Source organism: Panthera onca, chromosome F1 (genome assembly GCF_046562875.1).
Source record: "Panthera onca isolate mPanOnc1 chromosome F1, mPanOnc1 haplotype 2, whole genome shotgun sequence".
NCBI classification, from domain to species: domain Eukaryota; kingdom Metazoa; phylum Chordata; class Mammalia; order Carnivora; family Felidae; genus Panthera; species Panthera onca.
The window spans coordinates 19,046,280-19,067,993 of record NC_138355.1 but is presented as its reverse complement, the minus strand read 5'-3'; the positions used below and the strand labels follow the sequence as shown (position 1 = coordinate 19,067,993).

Sequence of the window (21,714 nt, the reverse complement as noted above, 5' to 3'; positions counted from 1 at the left end):
CCGAGCTTCAGATCCTGTCTCCCCCTCTCTCTGTCCCCTCCCCCACTCTCTCTCTCAAAAATAAACATTAAATTTTTTTTTTAATTCAGACAAGCCACCTATTCAATCATATACTAGAATGCTACCAGCTGATTTAAAACATAAAAACCATACAGTTGTTTCTTAAGTACAAATAAAACATAACTATTTATGTAATTAACTTTAAAAATCCAGCAGCAAGAGAGACAAAAATATCCAGATAATGGTTAAATCTTATATAAATTTAAGGCAAATTCCCCAATTATCCTTTTCTTTCTATTTTCCTTTCTATTCCTTCTTCCTAAAATTACGAATTAAAAAATAAAGAACCAAAAGCAAAAAACTTTAAAAATACACAAACCAAATAATTAGCTTCTGCATAAATCAAAGACTGATGTTATTCAAGGTCAGTATTTGAGAAAAACCTTCGTATTTTACACATCTCTCAAGATCAGTCTCACCTCATTAAAAAAATAATAATTTAAAATAGTATCATCTGTAAATAAACAAAAGCAAGAAAGAAAGAAATACCTTCAGTTCAGGTTTTTCATCATCTTTTGTAGACGTATCATCTGCATGCTGAGAAACCAAAACAAATTCTTCACTGTTCAGTGTAGCCACAGAATCTGATGACCCACTAACCTTCTGTAATGAAGCTCTGACCTCCATTTCAATTCTACAAACTTCTCTTCCCACATCCACCTGGTCAAAACTACAGAGATTTAAAAACAAAAAAACAAAAACAAAACAAAACAAACAGCATGAATAAGAACATGATCAATACTCAGCCTTTAAAAATGGTTCACATGAAAAAGAATTCTGTTGGCTAGATAATTATCTCAAAACTAGGGAGGCTACCTTCTTGGACTGGGCCACATAATGCAAATGTACTCCCTTCACCCTGAATTCCCAGACTAAAAGAACCATATTGTGCCCTGAAAAACAACACAAACCCGCCCATATCTCAACTAAACAGATTTACCACTGCTTGATTCATTTCTCCTAGAAATACTATTTTTGTTCTTTTTTAATAGAGGAAATAATTAAGCATGATACTAGAAACCAAATTCATACACAAAGTCACTGAAATTACTTTATAATTAAATCCAAATGTTTACAAAAACGTATCTCCTAAAAGTATTGTACCTTAAAATATCTTTGTGTCACGTAAGTTGACTAATTAATAAGAATTCAACACCCAGGGGCACCTGGGTGGCTCAGTCAGTTGAACATCTGACTTCAGCTCAGGTCATGATTTCGCAATTGTGGTATCAAGCCTGTATGGGCTCGGCTTGCTGCTATCAGCCTGCTAGTGCAGAGCCCACTTCAGATCCTTGGTCCCCCTCTCTCTGCCCCTCCCCTACTTGCGCTCTCCCAAAAATAAAGAAAAATTAAAAAAAAAAGAATTCAATACACTAAGCCATGTATCTTTTCTTTTCCAGACACACTACCACTTATCAGCACAAGGGGGTGGGGAAAAGGCCAAGTCTTTCACATTGCATTCATATGACAAACAGTGTAAATACAGTGTAATTCTGCTTTCTGGATAGATCTGTACACCACAGAAACTCAACAATGTCTATCACTTCCAGAAGTTCAAATATTCACACTGCTAATTTAACTGAACCTGTGTGCTACATAACAAACACAGTACTCAGCATTAGGGTTATAGGAGTGACTAAGGCAGACAAGTTGCCTGCTCTCCTGGAGCTTACATCCAGTAAGAAATCAAGCAAGTAAGCAAATGTAATTCCAAATCACTCTAAAGGCTATGAAGAAGATAAAATATGTTATTGTAACAATGACTAGCTACAAAAAGCATAGGGACAACTTTAAGTAAGGTGGTAGGAAAGAACTCAGGGAAATATCTGAGCTGAAATGTAAAAGACAAAAGAGAACGGTGTATTAATCTGCTCAGTGACCAAAGGGGTAATGTGATAGAGGGGTAGAACAAGTAAACTGGGGCTAAAGAACACAGGACTCTCTAAGTCTGCTGATGCATGCCTTAAAATTGCCCAGAATTGTTCTTTTTCTCGTTCCAATTAAGTTATTCTGTTCTCTGCCCCACATAAATATGGCTGCAATATCTCATTTTGCCTTTAGGTGACACTAACACCATTATTCTTGGCAAAAAAAAGAAAAAAAAAAAAAGATTTATTCTCAGCTTCCAGTTACACTTTAATAATTACTTCCATCTTCATTGAAACTCAAAATTCCCAGTAACTTTAAAATAAAGAGTAACTATTCTAGGATAGTGTAATTAGCTAGCCATCATTTCATTCTGTTGGACATGTGAATATCCTTCCTTTTAAATGTTAAATCCTTCAAGCACATTTTTCTGTCCTCTAAAGATTTTTCATTTTGCAAGTAAATGTTTCTGAAAACAGTATGTGTTAGAGGCCACGTCTTTGCCCTTCCAGGCTGCCCCAAGAATCTTTGATTACCAAGACGCTACACATTCCAGATATTCTTTCTGTGGCCAATCCTTCTTCAAGCCCAAGCTGCCACTCCTCAACTTAACATCTAAATGCTGGAAATTCCCCAAGTTCAAGTTCTGAACTTGTGACTCCTTGCCACACACATCTCTCTAAGCAGTATCTCTCATTGCCATGTATTTAAATACCATCTATACCTAATAGTCTCCCAAATTTCTCTCCCAACCCAAATGTCCTCTAAATTCTTCATTTGGAATCCAACTTTTTTTTTTTTTTTTGAGAGAGAGAGAGAGAGAGAGAGAGAGAGAGAGAGAGAGAATAAGCAAGGAACGGGCAGAGAGAGAGAGAGAGAAACAGAATCTGAAGCAGACTCCAGGCTCTGAGCTGTCAGCACAGAGCCGGACGTGGGGCTTGAACTCACAAACTGTGAGATCATGACCTGAGCCAAAGTCAGATGCTTAACCGACTGACCCACCCAAGCGCCCCCCAACTTTCTACTTTATATTTCCATGTGGAATTCTTATCAATAACTTAAATGTGACCCAAATGTAATTCCTAACATCTCCTCCAAATTTCTCATTCAGATTTCCCATTTCAGTTAATAACATCACTTTCTACCAAGTTGCTCAAATAAGTAATTTGGATATCATTCTTAATTCATCTCTACTTCTTCATTCCTCCCATAAGCATGTCATGTTAGCCCCACTTCCAAAATAAATCCCACATCTATCCCATTTCTTCATGGACATTTTTATCAACCTAATCCAGGCAATGTTCTCATCTACTAAAAAAGTCTCCTAACCCAAGTCCTACTTCCAGTCCTCTCTTCCCCTAATCTATTCTTCACAGAGATGCCAAAGAAATCTTTCAGAAAATAAATTAGATTACATTAGAACTCTACTCTAAAATGTTTTCACTGAGGCGCCTAGGTGGCCCAGTCAGTTAAGCCTGGTTTCCACTCAGGTCATGATCTCTCGGTCTCATGGGTTCCAGCCTCACATTGGGCTCTGCACTGGCAGCGCAGAGCCTGCTTGGGATTCTCTCCCTCCCTCTCTCTCTGCCCCTCCCCCACTCACGCTGTCTCTAACCCTCTCACAAAATGAATAAACTTAAAAAAAATTTTTTTAATCTTTTCACTAAAATTCAAATAAAATCCAAATTATGCTAGGACTTACAAAGCCCAACACACCTTTCCTTCTGTCACTTTACCATTACAGCTCTTTAATTACCGAAAGTTCTCTTACACTATAGGGTCTTAGCTCTTGCCTCCTTTCATATGGCTGACTCCTAAGGTATCAGCTTTCATTCATCCATTCAACAAATATTTAATGAGTCTCTACGATGCACTAGAAACAATCATGGGACCTGGAGACTAAATGATAAGACCAATTTAGTTCCAGTCTTCCTAGAGCTAACATTCTTATGGAAGAAAGAAATAACATAGAAAAAAATAAATCAAGATCACGTACTGGAATATATACTATGAAAGGTAATGAGAAGACAGGAGGCAATATGGACCCAGTTGACGTTTGGGCTTAATAAGAATGAGTAAGCCATGGAAAGACCTAGGGGAAAAGAACTTCAAGTAGAAGAAACAACAAATACAAAAAGCCCAGATATGAGAAAAGGCTTATGAGAAAGGAGGCCATAATAGCTAGATCACAGTGAGCATGGGTGAGAGCAGGATAAGATGAGATATAGAAAAGAAGGCGGGGAAGCCTGAGGCCACCCCCCTGATGCTAAAGCTATCTAAATAAACCCAAATTCCAACTCTTTCATTTACCTGAGAATATCATATGCCTAGTGTAGCAGCTAGTACATAGTAGATATTCAATAAATGCGTCGAACAATTTGTTGTTAAAAGCACCAATCAGGCTAAAGTTCTCACAAAAAACAAATGCAGAGCCAAGATTCAAACCAGGTATTCAGACTTCAAAGAACATGCTCTGAACCACTACATTATACTGTCTCTTGAAGTTTCCTCACCTATTCCTAGAGACTGAGGGTTGGTATCTGTCACTACATAACAATGAACCTTCTCCACACCTCTCCTCTCTCCATCAAAAGTTATGTCTTCTCCCAAGACATTCTTCTTTGGGGCATCTGGGTGGCTCACTCAGTTGAGTGTCCGACTCTCGATTTCAGTCAGCTTAGGTCATGATCCCAGGGTGGTGGGATCTGGCCCCGTGCTGGGCTCCCTGGTGAGCATGGAGCCTGCTTGAGATTCTCTACCTCTGCCCCTTTACCCTACTAACACGCACACGTGCGCTCTCTCTCTCAAAAAAAAAAAAAAAAAAAAAGAAAGAAAAAATTTCTTTTTGTGTAAGTGATAAATATCTACCCTGGCCATTAACTCTAAATCAGCATGCTAAGGGCGCCTGGGTGGCTCAGTGAGCTAAGCAGCTGACTTCGGCTCTGATCATGATCTCACAGTCTGCAAGTTCAAACCCCGTGTCAGGCTCTGTGCTGACAGATCAGAACCTGGAGCCTGCTTTGGATTCTGTGTCTCCTTCTCTCTCTGCCCCTCCCCCACTAATGCTCGCGCTCTCTCTCTCCCTCTCTCTCAAAAATAAAACATTTTAAAAAAAATTTTAATAAATAAATAAATCAGCATGTTAATGAATACTAATGGCTATACAATTCAAATAAGATGTCCATTTTTAAGAGGTTTTCTTTAGCCCAAGAAAATGTTAGATATTCTGCCAGGCTAACAAGAAAACTATTAGTTTACCAAAAGTAATTTTGTGATCTCTTCAAAACAGCCCAGAATTTCTCATGTTCCTCAGAATTAAGTCAGCTCTCATTACAAGCATAAAACCCTGCCTCCAAGGGCCTTAAGAATACTTTTAGAAGTTTGCCCAATGCTACTTTATTTGGTTGAACATTTCCATTTCTTTGAACCTCAATGCAGATGTTTACTAAATTTGCACACTTGCACACAAATACAAAAATCTGAGAATGCAAAGCCAACACTTTAAAATATTTCAGGAGCACCTGGATGGCTCAGTGGGTTAAGTGTCCAACTTCAGCTCAGGTCATAACCTCACAGTTCTTGAGTTCAAGCCTGGCATCAGGCTCTGTGCTGACAACTCAGAGCCTGAAGCCTGCTTCGGATTCTGTGTCACCCTCTCTGCCCCACAAAATATTATAAAATTATATTCAACAATATGTAAAAAGAATTACACCCAAGGTAAGACTGACAACATTCAAAAATTAATCAATGTAATAAAACATATCAAAATAAGCTAAAGAAAAATCATGATCATGTCAGTTACACACAAAATGCATTTGACAAAATCCAACACTCATTCATGATCAAAATAAAAACTCTCAGCAAACTAGCGATTGATGAAACTTCCTCAACTTGACTAAGAGTATCTACAAAAAACCTACAGCTAACATACTTAATTATGAAACTGGGCACTTTCCCCTTAAGACTTGGAACAACACAAGGATGCCCTCTCTCACGACTCTGATTCAACACCATAAGAAACAAAAGTATAGAGATCATAAAGGAAGAATGAAACAGTCTCTATTCACAGATTACATAATTATCTATGTAGAAAATCCCAAAGAATCTACAAGAACAAAAACAACTTCCTACAACAAATAAGTACAGGAAGGTCACAGGATACAAGGTAAACAAATGTCGATTTCTTCCCTACATACAATGAACAATTGGAACTGAAGTTTTAAAAAAGCAGTACCATTTACCATATCACAAAAAGATGAAATACTTAGGTATAAACTTAACAAGATACATATAAGATCTATAAGTAATAAATCTATAAAACACTTATGAAAGAAATTTAAAAGATCTAAATAAATTAAGAGATACTCAATGTTCATGGATTAGAAGCTCAATATTGTCAACATGTCAATTTTTCCCTACCTGCTAAGACTGAATGATCAACTGAGCACTCAACTACAAGTTGTTAGGGGACATGCAGGGACCATGTCTATCTTTATTTTACTCACCAACACATCCCCAGCACAGTGCCAATACAGATAACATGGGCTCAAAAAATATCTGCTTAATAAACAAGTCAATTATCTTGGATGTAGCAGAATGGACTCCCGCATCAGATAGGAAGTTGGACTGAATGAATTCTAAAGTCACTTAATCTTAAGATTCTCATTCCATGTGATGTGCTGAAGAATTCCATTTCACAAGTCAATTCAAAACATAATTTATTAAATCTACTACTATGAAGCAATATGCTAATATGCTAATGTTACTTTCTCTTTATGGCAATCTACTATTATTTCTTCCAGTCAAAAGAAAGAGCAGCTGGAAAACTTGCAGGGGTCTTTTAAATAATATGGAGCTCACTGTTCTATGAACTCAAGACTAATACATCCATTTCAACTCAGCATGTAAAACAGAACAGTGCACAAAAGCAAAACGACTTTTAAAGGCATTTGGTTAAAAGGCTACCCTATTATAATCCAAAAGTTAGACTGTAAAATCTGACCAAAAAAAATACTGGGAACTACAGTGTTGGCATACACATTTTTATTCTTTAGGCATTTTAAAGGTACAAGAGAATAAGGGACAGGAAACTTATCAGTCCTACAGAAAATCTGATGTGTGTTTTTTCTATTCATCCCCTTTTTCCCTTCTCAAAGGAGTTCAATAAATATTTTTGATTGACTGAATCACTTAAACACACGCTTATCCCCACACCGATAGCAATTCTACCAATTCTACCCAGTGAAATGGCTTTTAATTCTCACTTTAAGTCCACATCATTTTTGTGAAATGAGCAATATATTTTAAATTAACACCTCACTTGGATGCCTAAAACTACAATTTTCACATATACACTAGAAACAGTGTAGCAACATTTAGCAGAGTCTAACTGGAAGCTATCTTCTTCCCAAAATAACTGAACACATTCAAAAGTATAAAATCGTGGTGCACATGGTCCAATTTCTTTTTGTGCCAAATGTGGTTAGCCAGCTTCTTGCTTTTAGATTATGTGTTTGCACCTATTCATTTTCAAGTAGCTCTTGAACTAAAATAGAACCCTGAATATATGAGTGTGAGTCAAAATTGGACAGGATAAGCTGCAAGTTCTATTAGGCATGAGAATTCAAATGACTATAGTAGGCCTGTTACAACACTGGAAACACGAAATAGTCTTAATTTACAATAAGAAAACAGAATAATCTGGAACAACATTTACCAACTATAATTATTCTGTGCTTTAAAAAAAACCATCCAGTCTTGAGGGGGAAAAAAAAAAAAACTACCATAGTTCCTATTTACTAAACAGTCCATCCATTATTCCAGTTCTCAGGCAAGAGCCACACCAACATGAATAGATGTATGCAAGTATACTCCTGCACAAAGGGGCACAAAAGGGCCTTAGTAATTCACATTACTTTAGTGGATACTTTTTTTTTTTTTTGTCCAGCAATAATCTCAAGACCTTTTTTTCTGAAAATAAGCCTTCCCTCTGTTCAAATCTCATGTTTTTTATAGAAACCTCAACACCATGGCCAAACAGTTCCAAAGATGGGCACTGAATCCAAACTACTTAGACCAATTAACCCAATTCCTAAGATTTTTGGACTGGTGACCAAAGACTTCATCATGACAGTTGTCTGTCTTAGAGCAGAAATTTTTTAGATAAACTAAGAATTGTTGGTAGCCATGTTTTCCCCCATATGAAGAAGGTCAATATGCAATGAAAGAGATAAGTATATCCTAAAGCCAGACAAGCAGGAGAGTCTTAGTCGAGTCCCTACCATTTTGTTTGAGACAATCCTGAGGTATAGCTCTATCTGTTCCAAACCTCAGTCTTGGTAAATCCACTATTCCTTTAATTCTATGAAATATCCCTTTCAATAAATTCTTTTTCCATCAGTTAGTTTAATAATTTTTTTTTAAATATTTATTCATTTTTGAGAGACAGAGTGTGAATCGGGGAGTGGCAGAGAGAGGGGAAGACACAGAATCTGAAGCAGGCTCCAGGCTCTGAGCGGTCAGCACAGAGCCTGACACAGGACTCAAACTCACAAACCAAGAGATCTAGACCTGAGCTGAAGTCGGACGCTTAACCAACTGAGCCACCCAGGCACCCCTGCATAAGTTAAATTTTTTTTTTTTGTTTATTTATTTTTGAGAGAGACAGAGCATAAGTCAAAGAAGGGCAGAGAGAGAAGGAGACACAGAATCCAAAGCAGGCTCCAGGCTCCGAGATGTCAGCACAGAGCCCGACACGGGGCTTGAACTCACAAACTGTGAGATCATGACCTGAGCCGAAGTCAGAAACTTCACCAACTGAGCCACCCAGGCGCCCCATAAGTTAGTTTAAGTTGAGTTTCTGTCACATGAAACCTAATAAGTCCTAATATAATTATATGCAAGCAAAAAGACATAAAAGATATATTTTAATAAGTTTCATATAGTAAATATAAGGACAAAAATCTAGGTGAATGAAGAAGATAGTATATAAAAAGTTGACAATTCCCCAGATAAACAGTATACTTGATCTGATGAAAGAAAAAAAGGGGAGAAATGACTTACTTGAAATAATTACCAGAGGAAAAGAAGAATACAAGTGGTACTTACAAAGGATGGTTTAAAAGGCAATAGAGGGGCACCTGGGTGGCTCAGTCAATTGGGCATCTGACTCCTGATTTTGACTCAGGTCATGATCTCACAGTTTCGTGGGCTCGAGCCCCACATCGGGCTCTGTGCTGGCGGCACACAGCCTGCTTGGGATTCTCTCTCTTCCTCTGTCTCTGCCCTCCCCTGACTGTGCTCTCTCTCTCTCAAAATAAACAAACTTTAAAAAAAAATTTTTTTTAATTAAAAAAAAAAAAAAAAAAAGGAAGAAGATGTTGATGATGATAGTGGACCAAGAAGCCAAAAGACTCAAAATGCAACTTGTGAAAAAGACCCGAATCCAATACACAGAAAGAGGTAGAGTCTCCCTCCAGACCCACAGAACCATGAGTTAAAAACCTAAATATTTGTTTTGTAAGCCAGCAAACATTTCAGCATTGTTATGTAGCATTGCCACAGCAATGGTTGACTAATTCATTGACCTGTTTTTAAATGCCTTCACTTAAAGGGGTGTCTGGCTGGCTTAGTTGGAAGAGTGCAAGCCGGGGAAGGACAGAGAGAGAAGGAGACAGAATCCGAAGCAGGCTCAAGGCTCTGAGCCCTCAGCACAGAGCCCAATGTGGGGCCTGAACCCACAAACCACTGGATCATGACCTGAGCCAAAGTCGGATGCCCAACCAACTGAGCCACCCAGGTACCCCCTTAAAAAATGTTTTTTTTAAGTTTATTTATTTTAAGAGACAGAGAGAGCAGAGGAGGGGCAGATAGAGGGAGACATGGAATCTGAAGCAGGATCCAGGTGTTGAGCTGTCAGCACAGAGCCCAACATGGGACTTGAACTCACAGCCCATGAGATCTTGACCTGCCCTGAAGTCGGATGCTTAACCAACTGAACCATTGGGCACCCAATTTTTTTTTTAAGTTTATTTATTTATTTTTGAGAAGGAGAGAGAGAGAGAGAGAGAGAGAGAACACAAATATGAGTGGGGGAGGGGTAGAGAGAGAGGGAAAAGTTAAGAATCCCAAGAAGGCTCTGCACAGTCAGTGCAGAGCCCGGCACAGGGCTCAAACTCACGAACCATGAGATCATGACCTGAGCTGAAACACCAAGAGTCAGATGCTTAACTGACTGAGCCACCCAGGTGCCCCTAAATGAAAAATATTTTGAAAATATACTCAAAAATTTTAATGGCATTTGACTTTATATTTTTCTCTTGGCTTTTCTGCCATTATTATATATGCCATCTATTCAAGAGTAAGGTTGATAAAATTATATAGTCACTTACTTCCTGGAAAACCAAGGTCTGTACAATTCAGAGTCCCATAAACTTGGCTTAAGACTAATAATCAGTTTTGTGCCCAGCAGATATAGGCATATGGTCAAGGGGGGAAAAAAAATCATCACAAGACAGAAGAGTTCATCACTAAAGTATCCACTGTATACTTATATACCCCCTTGATATAATAAAACCGAAGTTTTGTGATATGTGGGTCACCATCTAACACTTGGTATCTTGTATGATACTGCATAAAGCACATATCACAGTTCTTTCTGGCCCAATGTACCCATGAGAAAAGGCATCTCACTTCTATGAACACACTTGTTTTCTTTATCTGAAAATAAGGTATTGGACTAGTTAATCTCCAAGATCTCTAAGCTCTAGCTTCTACACATCATTTATCTTCTGAATATTTGAAGAACAAATATTTCTTTAAAAAGCTACAGCACAGAGAAATTAAATAATCTAACAAGTTACAGAGCCTGAAACAAAACGTAGAAATCCTCAACTGAGAAATCTATTTACTAGTATATTACCTTTCCAAAGACTGGTAATTATTACACTATTACAAACATTTGATTCCAATCAATTGTCTCTTCTGCTCTCACATAACACAGTCTATCAAAGTATACCAAAATATAACACCAAGCAGAATTAAGAGGAAAAAGAAGTGAATTCTTGTTTACTGTGTTTCGCCACAATAACTGGCACTAACAGAGGAAATGCTAATTACCAATTTGTTGGGTATAGCAGAGAGAATCAAGGTAGCAACCAAAACTTCATGAACTTGGCAACCAGACCTGGTCCCTACAGTTAAGAGAAAGACTAAGAGATTTGATCCACACAAGATCAGCAGTGAAGGACACCTCAGTCATTGCAGCAACACAACTAAAGAAAAGAAGTCAAGTGATATTTTTTAATTGTTTTTCTTTTCCTATTAAGTCTACAGACAAAGATCTGATCTCTGTCTTTGAAGCACAGAGCCCTCTGGGTTTAGTATAACACTGAATGTTTCTGAGATATGCCTGACTTAACACCTTTTAACCCTCAGAAGAAATTTAAATACATAAAACCCAAATGCTTCTTGGCATACAGTGTGAACGTTTGTATGTTTTACGCATTTATCTCTGTCTAGTTCTGCAAGAATTAGTGAGCCACAAAAAAGAATTAGAGTTCTTGAAAATCCCTCAAGTTAACTAGGTTTCAAGAAGAGGCATTTTCTTCCTTGATTTGGTAAATTTATAACAAAGAAGAGGTACTATACTTCAGACTACTTTCTAATCTTTTCAGTAAAATGATTCAATGGGGTGCTTATGAGGAAAGTTAAGTAGTATGAAAAAAAGTTTTGAAATCCTAAAAAAAGGACTTCCAAACTGTGTTGCACAAATAAAACAAACACAAAGGCACAGAATAATCTGAAGAAGTTTAATATTTAGGAAATATTTTGACATGTACCTAACATTTCGTAAGAGTTTCTATTATATAACGCCATGCATCTACAAAAGCAAAAGGGAAGCGGGTCCTTGCTAAATTGAAACTATAAACTAAGTCCCTGTTCATTGGAAAAATAATTCAAAGTAAAAACTGTTCTAGTACTAGATTTTTCTACTTTACAAATTTGCACTCTCACGAGGCAAACAAAACCCGAAGATACTTTATACAGTTAGAAGAACAAGTTATTCAATGACTCCATAACCATTTCTATTGACTATCCCACCTACTAGCAGATGTTTTTAAATGTGTTCTGAGGTTTTAAATAGGCAAGGTGTGATAAAAAAAATAAGTCCTCAGAAATCCAGTATCTGACAGTTTCTCATGTTGTTGAATGTGCATGTTGATGTCCATCTTGGTAGTTGTCATGCCTTTGAATCTTGGATCACAAGCCACAGTACACTTGCTGCACACTGAGGGCAGAGACAGGAATATTAGAGCCCCAGGTTCTAATGCCACTCCATTAACTAGATTCTTCCAGTTAATTTTTTAACAAGCATTCACTGTTGTTGCTGATGTTCAACACATTATTTGGCAAGCATAGTTACATAGTAGTCTCCTCCAAATGGATATCTAAGAGACATTTCAAATTCAACATACTCAGAAACCATACTTCCAACCTTGCCCCTAACCCACCTATCCTCACTCCACACCACCCTCCTGAAGATTTTCTCATCTCAGTTGATGGCAACTCCACCCTTCTAGTTACTCTGGACAAAATTATCAGTCATGCTACTCCTCTTGTTCTCTTTTTCTCCTTCCTCAAACTAACTCTCTCTCTCTCCACTCCCTCACCTTACATCTACAACATCTGAAAATTACTTTGGTTCTACCTCCAAATTACATCCAGAAATCATCCATTTCTCACCACTACCACTGCCACCACCAAGCCCCAGCCCCACCTACTATCATCTCTTACCTATATTATTCTAAAAGCCTTCAAAACTACTCTCTCTGCTTCTTTACTTGCTCCCCTATGGTCAATTTTCAAAAGCAACCAGAATGATCCTTCTAATTTAGTTCTTTCCAGTCCCCTGATCAAAACAACTCTCCAATGGCTCCCCCATCTTATTCATAATAAAAGCCAAGTGACCTTCAATATCTGCACTATAAAGTCACCCCTCCTCACCACTTCCCCCACCCCATCTTACCTTATCTTTGTGACTTATCTCCTACAGTTCTCCCCCCTGTAGTCTCAATTCCATCTAAAACAAGCTCCTTGCTTTCTCTTAAACCACTTGACATGCTTGCTCTGGCTGTTGCAAAACAGAACACTCTTCAACCAGATATCTAACATGTTTACTTCCCTGTTCACATCTTTACTCAAATTTCATCCTCTTGAAAGACCTGCCCTGATTGTCTTATCTCATACTGCTTCCCCACCACCAATTTCCAACCCCCATTTATCCTGATCTGCTTACTCTTTCTTTCCCAGAACACTTATTTTCTAACATACAATCTGATTTACTTTTGTATTATATTTACTGTTTACTGTCTGTTTCTCCAACTAGGATGTAGCAACTTCAAAGGCAAGGATATTTGTTTTATTCACCTAGAAGAATGTCTGGCATATAGCAGACAGTAAAATATTTGCAGAATAAATGAATTAGATTACCCAAGGTGAGTAAATTCAAAGTTCCTAAAACCCAAAGAGCCATCTAATACCCCACAGCCTCATCAGAACTTTCCCTCTAAAGGATGATAACAGCATTGACAGTTTCTTTCGCTGGGCAAATAACCAGCATACACTTGTCATTATATAGAATTTCCACAGGTTTAAGATATAATGAGGTAACTTTTTTTAAGTTTATTTATTTATTTTAAGGGTATGTGGGTGGCTCGGTCGGTTAAGCACCCGACTTCAGCTCAGGTCACAATCTCAGAGTTCGTGAGTTCGAGCTTCCCATCAGGCTCACTGCTGTCAACACGGAGTCCATTTTGTATCCTCTGTCCCGCCCCCGCTCACACTCCCTCTCTCAAAAATAAATTAACCTTAAAAAGAAAAAAAAAAAAGATTATTTATTTTGGAAGAGAGAGCGCACACAAATGCACATGAGTTGGGGAAGAACAGAGAGAGAGAATTCCAAGCAGGCTCCACACTGTCAGTTCAGAGCCAGATGTGGATGAGGCTCCATCTCACCAACCAAGAGAGCTTGATGTGAGCCAAAATCAAGAGTCAGATGCTTAACCAAGTGAGTCACCCAAGTGCCCCTGAGGTAACTTTTAAAAGAAAACAGTAGGGGCACCTGGGTGGCTCAATCAGGTAGGCATCCAACTTCAGTTAGGCCTCCAACTTCAGCTCAGGTCATCATCTCGCAGTCCCTGAGTTCAAGCCCCAGGACAGGCTCTATGCTGACAGTTCAGAGCCTGGAGCCTGCTTCAGAGGCTCACTCTCGCTCTCGCTGTGCGTCTCTCTCTATCTCTCTCTCAAAAATAAACATTAAAAATATATATTTAAAAAATAAAAAATAAATAAGACAGTAAACTAAAATATTAGAGACCTCCACACCAAATTTCCCATTTATGCAAGGAAAATGAGAACAGTGACAAATCAATGATATTAAGAAATGATTGTTAATATTTCTGAGTATGAAAATGGTGGTATAGTTATGAAAGAATCCTTGTCTTCTGGAAACGCATAGTGAATATTTACAAATTAAATAACATGATGTCTGAGATTTGTTTCATAAAATCTGGGTGGGCCCAGAGGAAACTAGATTGGTCATCATTTGATAACTGCTAAAGTTGATAAGAGGTTACAGGATTATATATTATATCATTCGCCCTAATTTTTTATGCTTGAAATTTGTATTTTATATGCTTAAAATGTGCCAAAATAGAAGAAAAAAATAAATAGTATGGAAAGTAAGTTTAAAAAAAAACCCACAAAAACAAAGCCTATATTTCCTTTAGCATCTAGCACGTGACACCCAAATATATGATGAAAAAAATAAAGTACATGTCAAAATTAAAGAACAGTTCCTAGAAACTTCCATAATGACAACAGCAAATTAAAACAAAAGAAAATGACCAAAGTGAGGCCCTCCTTCAGTGTCAAGGAAAAATGGCCTGCAATGTGATAGCACAGTGATCTCAGATTTGAACGACTGGAACAGAAAGGGGACCACCTCAAAAGGCTTTTCATCTTTCAACAAGATAAAAGGCACCATACTTTATTCTACAAAGGTCATTCATATAAATGCAAAATATAATCAAAAGGGACAAGAAAATGTGGCTGAAATTTTATGTACCAAATAACACTGAAACATAATTAGAAGGAATAGTAATAAAATATAAAGAACCAATTTGACTAGAAAACAAATACAGCAGGAAACAAACACTATCTCAATCCCAGAAAAGGTCAAGTAAATAAAAAAATTTTTAAGGCATAGAAAACTCAAATCTTAGAAATGCTAAGGTAGTATAAACTAGATATACAAAACTTGAATCCTTCAAAACATAATTTCTATCACCTCTAGAACCAGTTTCAACAATCTCCCCAGCTAATTAAGTCTGCTCTAGTCCAATGATATTAGCCTATGGGGTTATACAATTAAAACAATTTTTTTAGAGCCACCCATCTAGCTTGTGTACAGATAAATGTTTGGGTTTCTTTAAATTCACATTCAAGTAGAGATAAAAATCTAATGGACTAAAAGTACAAAAAGGCATAAAATTTCCCATCAGGAAAAGAAGCTGTTATTTATGCCAGCTTATCCTGCTAATGTGCCAAAGAGTAAGATGTGATATATGTGTTTCACATTCTAGGAATACCAGATTTTTAGCTACCACCTACATAAGAGCTTATATAAAAACATCTCGAGTACCTATTTTAGTTTGATTTTTCTCTTGCCTCTACTCTTATTTGCCACAAAATCTCAAATTCTTAATAAAAACAAACTGAAATAGGTACCAGAGATATTTTTATGCCATTAATTCCCAGTGCAGTACAAGGCACCCTGTTGCTGATCAAAATAATCTCATTCCTTTTTAATTACTGCAAATACTTTCATTTTATAAAGATTTGTTTTCATGTAACCTAAACAATCATCTTAATTAACCAAAATACTATACCACATTTCAAAGAGTTAAAAATTCACCTATCGTAAATTTGCTCTCGTTAAGTCAAGTCCTTCAACCTAGGGATTATTTATGTCTCTCCTGTTCTAAAAGACAAAAGTAATATCACAATCTGCAAAGTCATTATAGGACTGGTTTAATACAGTAAATAACTCCATAATGAACTAGACAATAATGTGTTATTACTTCATGAAACCCTTAAAAGTTATTATAAACAAGATCTAAACCGTATACACACTTTAATCATTACAGCACAAACACCTAAATATCAAAAAAAAAAAAAAAAAAAAAAGCAGCAATTATTCATCATGAACTATTCAGAGGCACCTGGATGGCTCAGCTGGTTAAGCATTTGACTCTTAATTTCAGCTCAGATCATGTTCATGAGTTCAAGCCCCATGTCAGGCTCTGAGCTGTGTCAGCACAGATCCTGCTTGGAATTCTCTCTCCCTCTCTCCTCCCTGACCCCACTCATGTTTTCTCCATCTCAAATGAACTTTAAAACAAGAAGAAGAAAAGAAATATTCAAATGGAGCGCCTGGGTGGCTCAGTTAAGCATCAGTTCAGGTCTGTTATCAGAGTCATGAGTTCAAACCCTACGTTGGGCTCTGTGCTGGACATGGAGCCTACGTTAAAAAAAAACAACAACAACAAACAAACATTCAATCATTTTACAGTCTCCAAATGTACTCGACCCCTTAGAACCATTCTTTTCCTGAATCCCAAATATCATGGATAGTTAAAGGAAAAAGGACTAGTCATAATAGGAATCTGCATTGTGAAGCAGTGCCTGCTCAGTCAAACATCCAATTCTAGATTTCAGCTCAGGTCATGACCTCACAGATTGTGAGTTTGAACCCTGCATTGGGCTCCGTGCTGGCAGGGTAGAGCCTGCTTGGGATTCTCTTTCTCTTTCTCTCTCTCTCTCTCTCTGCCCCTCCTGAGCTTGTTCTAAGTAAATAAACTTAAAAAAAAAAAATCTGTATTGTGAAAAAAGTTCCTAGCTGATTGTGATATTCATATTCAACCGCATTAAATATGCCCATCCTGAAGGACTTACACTATTGGAATCTCCTTATCTAATTTAATTTATACAGTACTCATTCAACTAACAATTATTAAGTGACAGGGAATATGGCAAACAATGAAAATACATTCATATAGGGGAGCCTGGGGTGGCTCAGTCAGTTAAATGTCCAACTTTAGCTCAGATCATGATCTCACAGCTTGTAGGTTGGATTCCCACTTCGGGCTCTGTGCTGACAGCTCAGAGCCTGGAGCCTGCTTCAGATTCTGTGTCTTACTCTCTCTCTGCCCCTCTCCCAATCGTACCATGTCTCTCTCAAAATTTAAATTAATAAAACCATCTTAAAATTGTTAAAAAAAAAAAACAAAAAAAAAAAAAAAACAGAAAATACATTCATACAAACTGGGGTTCTCTGCTCTCCAGGAAAAGGTGCCAACCATATGCCCAGAACTCCAAGAATATCTATATAGACCACAACAGATTTTTTAAAAGCAAGACATCAGCAGTACTGTGTTCTGCTTAAGAAACAAGTAATAAAGTAGTACAGCAATGAGAAGGATTACCTGTGTGCATCAGAGGAGTTATTTATGAATAACCCAAATTAAGAAGTGAACAAATTCCATGGTTTTTCAAAGTATATTAAGTGGAGCATTGAGGAATTCTTTCACCAAGAGGAATCTAAACACAGCTCCCACCATCCACCATGGGTGAGATGGGGCAGTGTCTGAGTTTGGGACTAAACCTACTTATAAGAGTTCAAGCCCTAATAAATATTGACAATTAAGGCCTTAAAGCCTGTTAAGCCCTCAACCAATAGAGTCGGCATACACACAACTGAGTTTAATCCTGCCTCCACCATTTACAAATTGTATGACCTTAAGTAAATCTCTCTAACCTTCAACTTCATCAAGTTTAAAACAGCAAAAACAATAATCCACCTAAGAGCTGTGGGGGTAAAATTAAATGATATTATGCATGTAAAAGCACTGAGCATACTTCCTGGCACTTTAAAAAAAAAAAAAGTTGAATACATATTAGTGACTATCATTTATTGTTTTTATGATACTGTGAACCCTGGCTCAGTTATTACAGGAGTCTTAGCAGTATCACTTACCTTCAACTTATTTAAAGATTTAGTTTGATCCATCTCTTATAATACATCTCAAATTCTATCTTATGTTATGACCCATATTGGGCTAACAGAGATTTTCCACTATAAAAATGAAGAAGAAAAAAACCTCACATCCAAAAAGATACTACAATTCAAATTATGGACACTTGACTAAATAAACCAAATTTCTTCAGAAATATATTTACTGTAAGATACAGGAAAACATGTTTATAAAATTTCTAACTGACGCTCAAAACAAAATTATATACGTGAAACTAGAGCAGGAAGTTATGAAGAAGGAAGATTAGGAGAAATTGTACAGAAACAAAATAAAATGATTAACAAAGGCAAAACCACACCAGGTCTGGATTAGATATTCCACCAGAACAAATTAGTAAAGAAACAAGACAAAAAAATCAAACATTTATCCTAGATTCGACAAAAAAATTAAGAAATACAAACACTGAGGTAAGAGAAATATGGAGATCAGATCCCAAACAGGCAATCATAAATTTAAAAAAATAACAATTCCGGGGCGGGGGGAGGAAGCTGAAGAGAGAATAGTAATAAAGCCTATAATAAAAACAATTCCTAACTATACCAGTTACTATTCTTAGCACTTTACATAAACTCTTTTAATTCTATCTTAAAGTAAGTCTGTTATTATCTCCATTTTACAGATGTGTAAACTAGGGCACAAAATGGTAAGAACCTTGCCCAAAGACACTAGTATCATGGCAGGAATTGGAAACCAAGCAATCTGGCTCCTCAGTTTATAGTCTTAACCACCATACAATGTCTCTCTAAAATATATAATATTGGCGGCTCCTACACATCCCTGTGGGCTCCTTTGTAGCTCCTCTCAACTTTAAACTTGCTGTGGCTTCCGGTGGTCTGCAGATCTTGCAGATCATCCTAACCCTGCTTGGCTGGATGAATGCTCCTGCATTCTGTGCCCTGTCCCTTGTGGATGGTGACTGCCTTCATCAGTAACATCACCATGGTGGCCCAGGTGGCATGGGAGGGGCCGTGGATGTCCTGCATGGTGCAGAGCACAGGCCAGATGCAGTACAAAGCGTACAACCCACTGCTAATGCTGCCCCAGGACCTGCAGACTGTCTGCGCCCTTTGCGTCATCACCCTCCTGTTGGCTCTCCTTGGTCCGTTGGTCCACCTCACTAGAGCCAAGGGTACCACCTGCATGGAAGACAAGGAGTCCAAAGCCTGTCTGATGCTTTTCTCTAGGATCATCTTTGTCATCTCAGAAGTCCTGACCCTGATCCCCATCTGCTAGACAGCCCACACCATCATCCGGGACTTCAACAACCCATGGGTGCTCAAGGCCCAAAAGCCAGAGGTGGGGGCCTCCTCCTTCTAGGTAGAGCAACTCTTCGCCTCTTGTTGCTGAGCGAGGGGCTACTGTGCCACACCTGCCCTTCTGGGGGGGGGGGGGGCAGGAGGGGGACAGTGGATACCATTATATGGCCCGATACTTGGTGTCTGCCACACATGTCACCTCTTGGGGTCCCTCCAAATACCCCATTAAGAATTATGTCTAATTCCAGTAGGGTAGTGGGGACTCCCGTGACAATACAGCCTAATCCCCTGACCTGCAGCCATCAACATAGTGATCCAGACAGCTTGTGGTTGTTTTTATCTGTGTGTGTGTGTGCGCACACGTGCGCACACACTTTTGTGGGGGGAGGGAGTATACTTCTAATCTGATAACCTAACCAAGAAATTCAGACACTCTCCTGGGCTCTGCTGCTGGTATTTCTCACCTTTGAATGATGGAGCCAAGGATGTGATGCTTCAGGTTCTGGATCTTTCTCCACCCTGGACATCCCCATCTTGGAGGCCATCCTGGAGCTGTGGACCACTGTGAAGGCTGCCTGCTGTTCAGACTGTCCCTGAAGTCCCTCCTTACTGGTCAGGCCTCTAGAAACCCCAGGGGCTCTTGAGCCTGATAGCCTTTAGAAGACCAGGTGATAAGTTACCAGAGAATGCCCAACTCAGTCTTCTGACCTCTAGCTCCTCTATCCTGAGTCACATCTCAGCCATGCTATGCACCCTGACCCTCTCACCTTCAGCCCCTGCACACTACTGCCATGCCTTCCCACATACACACTCACCAGTTTTTGCTAAATAAAGCATGTTCTGTTTCATATGTGTGTGTGTGTATGTACGTATGTATATGTATATACATGAAATGTTTCTAATGTTTCTAATTGAAGGAAAACCTGAAATGGGACATCTAAAGATTTTGAGTACACAAGGAAAAAATAATTAAAACATGCTAAAACCTAGATACAGCCTAGTAAAAATGTTTTTTAGAAATCCTACAGAAAAACAAGGAGTGATAAAGAATTATCTACGAAAAGGAGAAGAGGGGAGGAGAATGAGGACCAGGGAGAACAGACTTCTATTAATCTCAGACTTAAACCTTTCCTCTTAGAAAGTACAACACAAATTATAATGAAGCAATCCTTAAATTTTCAGAGTGAAACAGAAAGATCAAAACCCAAGAACCCCATACCTATACACATACAAGACCAACTGCTTCTCAACTGGACAAAAATTCAGAAAAGAGAACACTCATATGATAAACTCTTCATGAAGATAATTACCCAACTATATATTTCAGGCTAACAAGAAACAAAATTTAAAAAGACATGGAAGCTAGTCTACAAAGAACAAAGAGTGAATAAAATCGATTACACAGTACTAAGACTAAACAACTACTGTTGATGAGTCATAAGACATTAAATGTAAAAAATTCCTGAAAAAACTGATTTTACACACTGAAAAATAACACTTTGGGTCAAAATAACAGAGTTATCAACAAAACCCTAACAAGAAAGACAAAAAATAGATACACATTTACATACATAAGATTTTTTACCTTCAGAGTTAACAGATATGGTTGATCCTTACTATTCACAGATTTTGTATTTGTAAATTCACTTACTAAAACTTACCTGTAATCCCAAAATCAATATTTACAGCATTTTAGAAGTTATTTGCAGACATGCACAATGTGGCAAAAAAATTTGAGTCGCCCAATACACATGCTTCCAGCTGAAGGTGAACAAGGCAATGCTCTTCCTTCTTGTTTCAGCTCTCAAACTCTAAACAAGTGTCCTTTTCACAGTCTATTTATTGTCATGTTTTTACATTTTACTATTTCAAATGTCCCCAACTATAGTGCTGAAGGGCTGTCTGGTGTTCCTAAGCACAAGAACATGATGATGTGACATATGAAAAAACTGCATTAGATAAGCTTCCTTCAGCCATGAGTTAAATCTTCATATTAAACATATATTAAAGATCGCTTTAAACAGAAGTATACATAAAGCAAGGTAATGTGTTCATCGGTTGATAAAAACATTGTGACTAGAAGCTCACAGGAACCTAATTGTACATGTCCCCTAGGAACTACTTTAGTATTTGCTAATTCAGTGTTTGTAGTAGCTGTGTAAGAACATAACTACCACAAATAAAGAAAATCAACTATATCTTGAATCTCCATATTGAAAATTAAAGAAACAGTTTGTTGCAAATGTTTTTACAGAACACATATGTAACCAGTAGTAGAATAAAAAGAAACCGTGTATCATCTTCTCTATTACTTGGATAAAGAATTAAGAACCATAATCTACTCACACAAAAAGAGATAGCAGAAATAAGGCAACAGC

The 21,714-nt window shown here is 37.8% G+C and overlaps 1 protein-coding gene and 1 pseudogene across 5 annotated transcripts in view; one reads left to right on the top strand and one right to left on the bottom strand.

The window, feature by feature from the left end:
* RABGAP1L (RAB GTPase activating protein 1 like) overlaps positions 1–21,714 on the bottom strand; it is a 753,436-nt gene that overhangs the window by 687,670 nt on the left and 44,052 nt on the right. For 2 of the 5 annotated variants that reach the window (XM_060644898.3, XM_060644902.3), the window contains exon 2: positions 550–730. In XM_060644898.3, the coding sequence (XP_060500881.1) occupies positions 550–687 (138 nt within the window). In that variant the 5' untranslated portion in view covers positions 688–730. Of the gene's footprint in view, positions 1–549; positions 731–20,997; positions 21,284–21,714 lie in introns of those variants that run through there. The other 3 variants (XM_060644899.3, XM_078441217.2, XM_060644901.3) reach the window with 3 other exon arrangements.
* LOC132686932 (claudin-6-like) lies at positions 18,839–19,634 on the top strand (annotated as a pseudogene).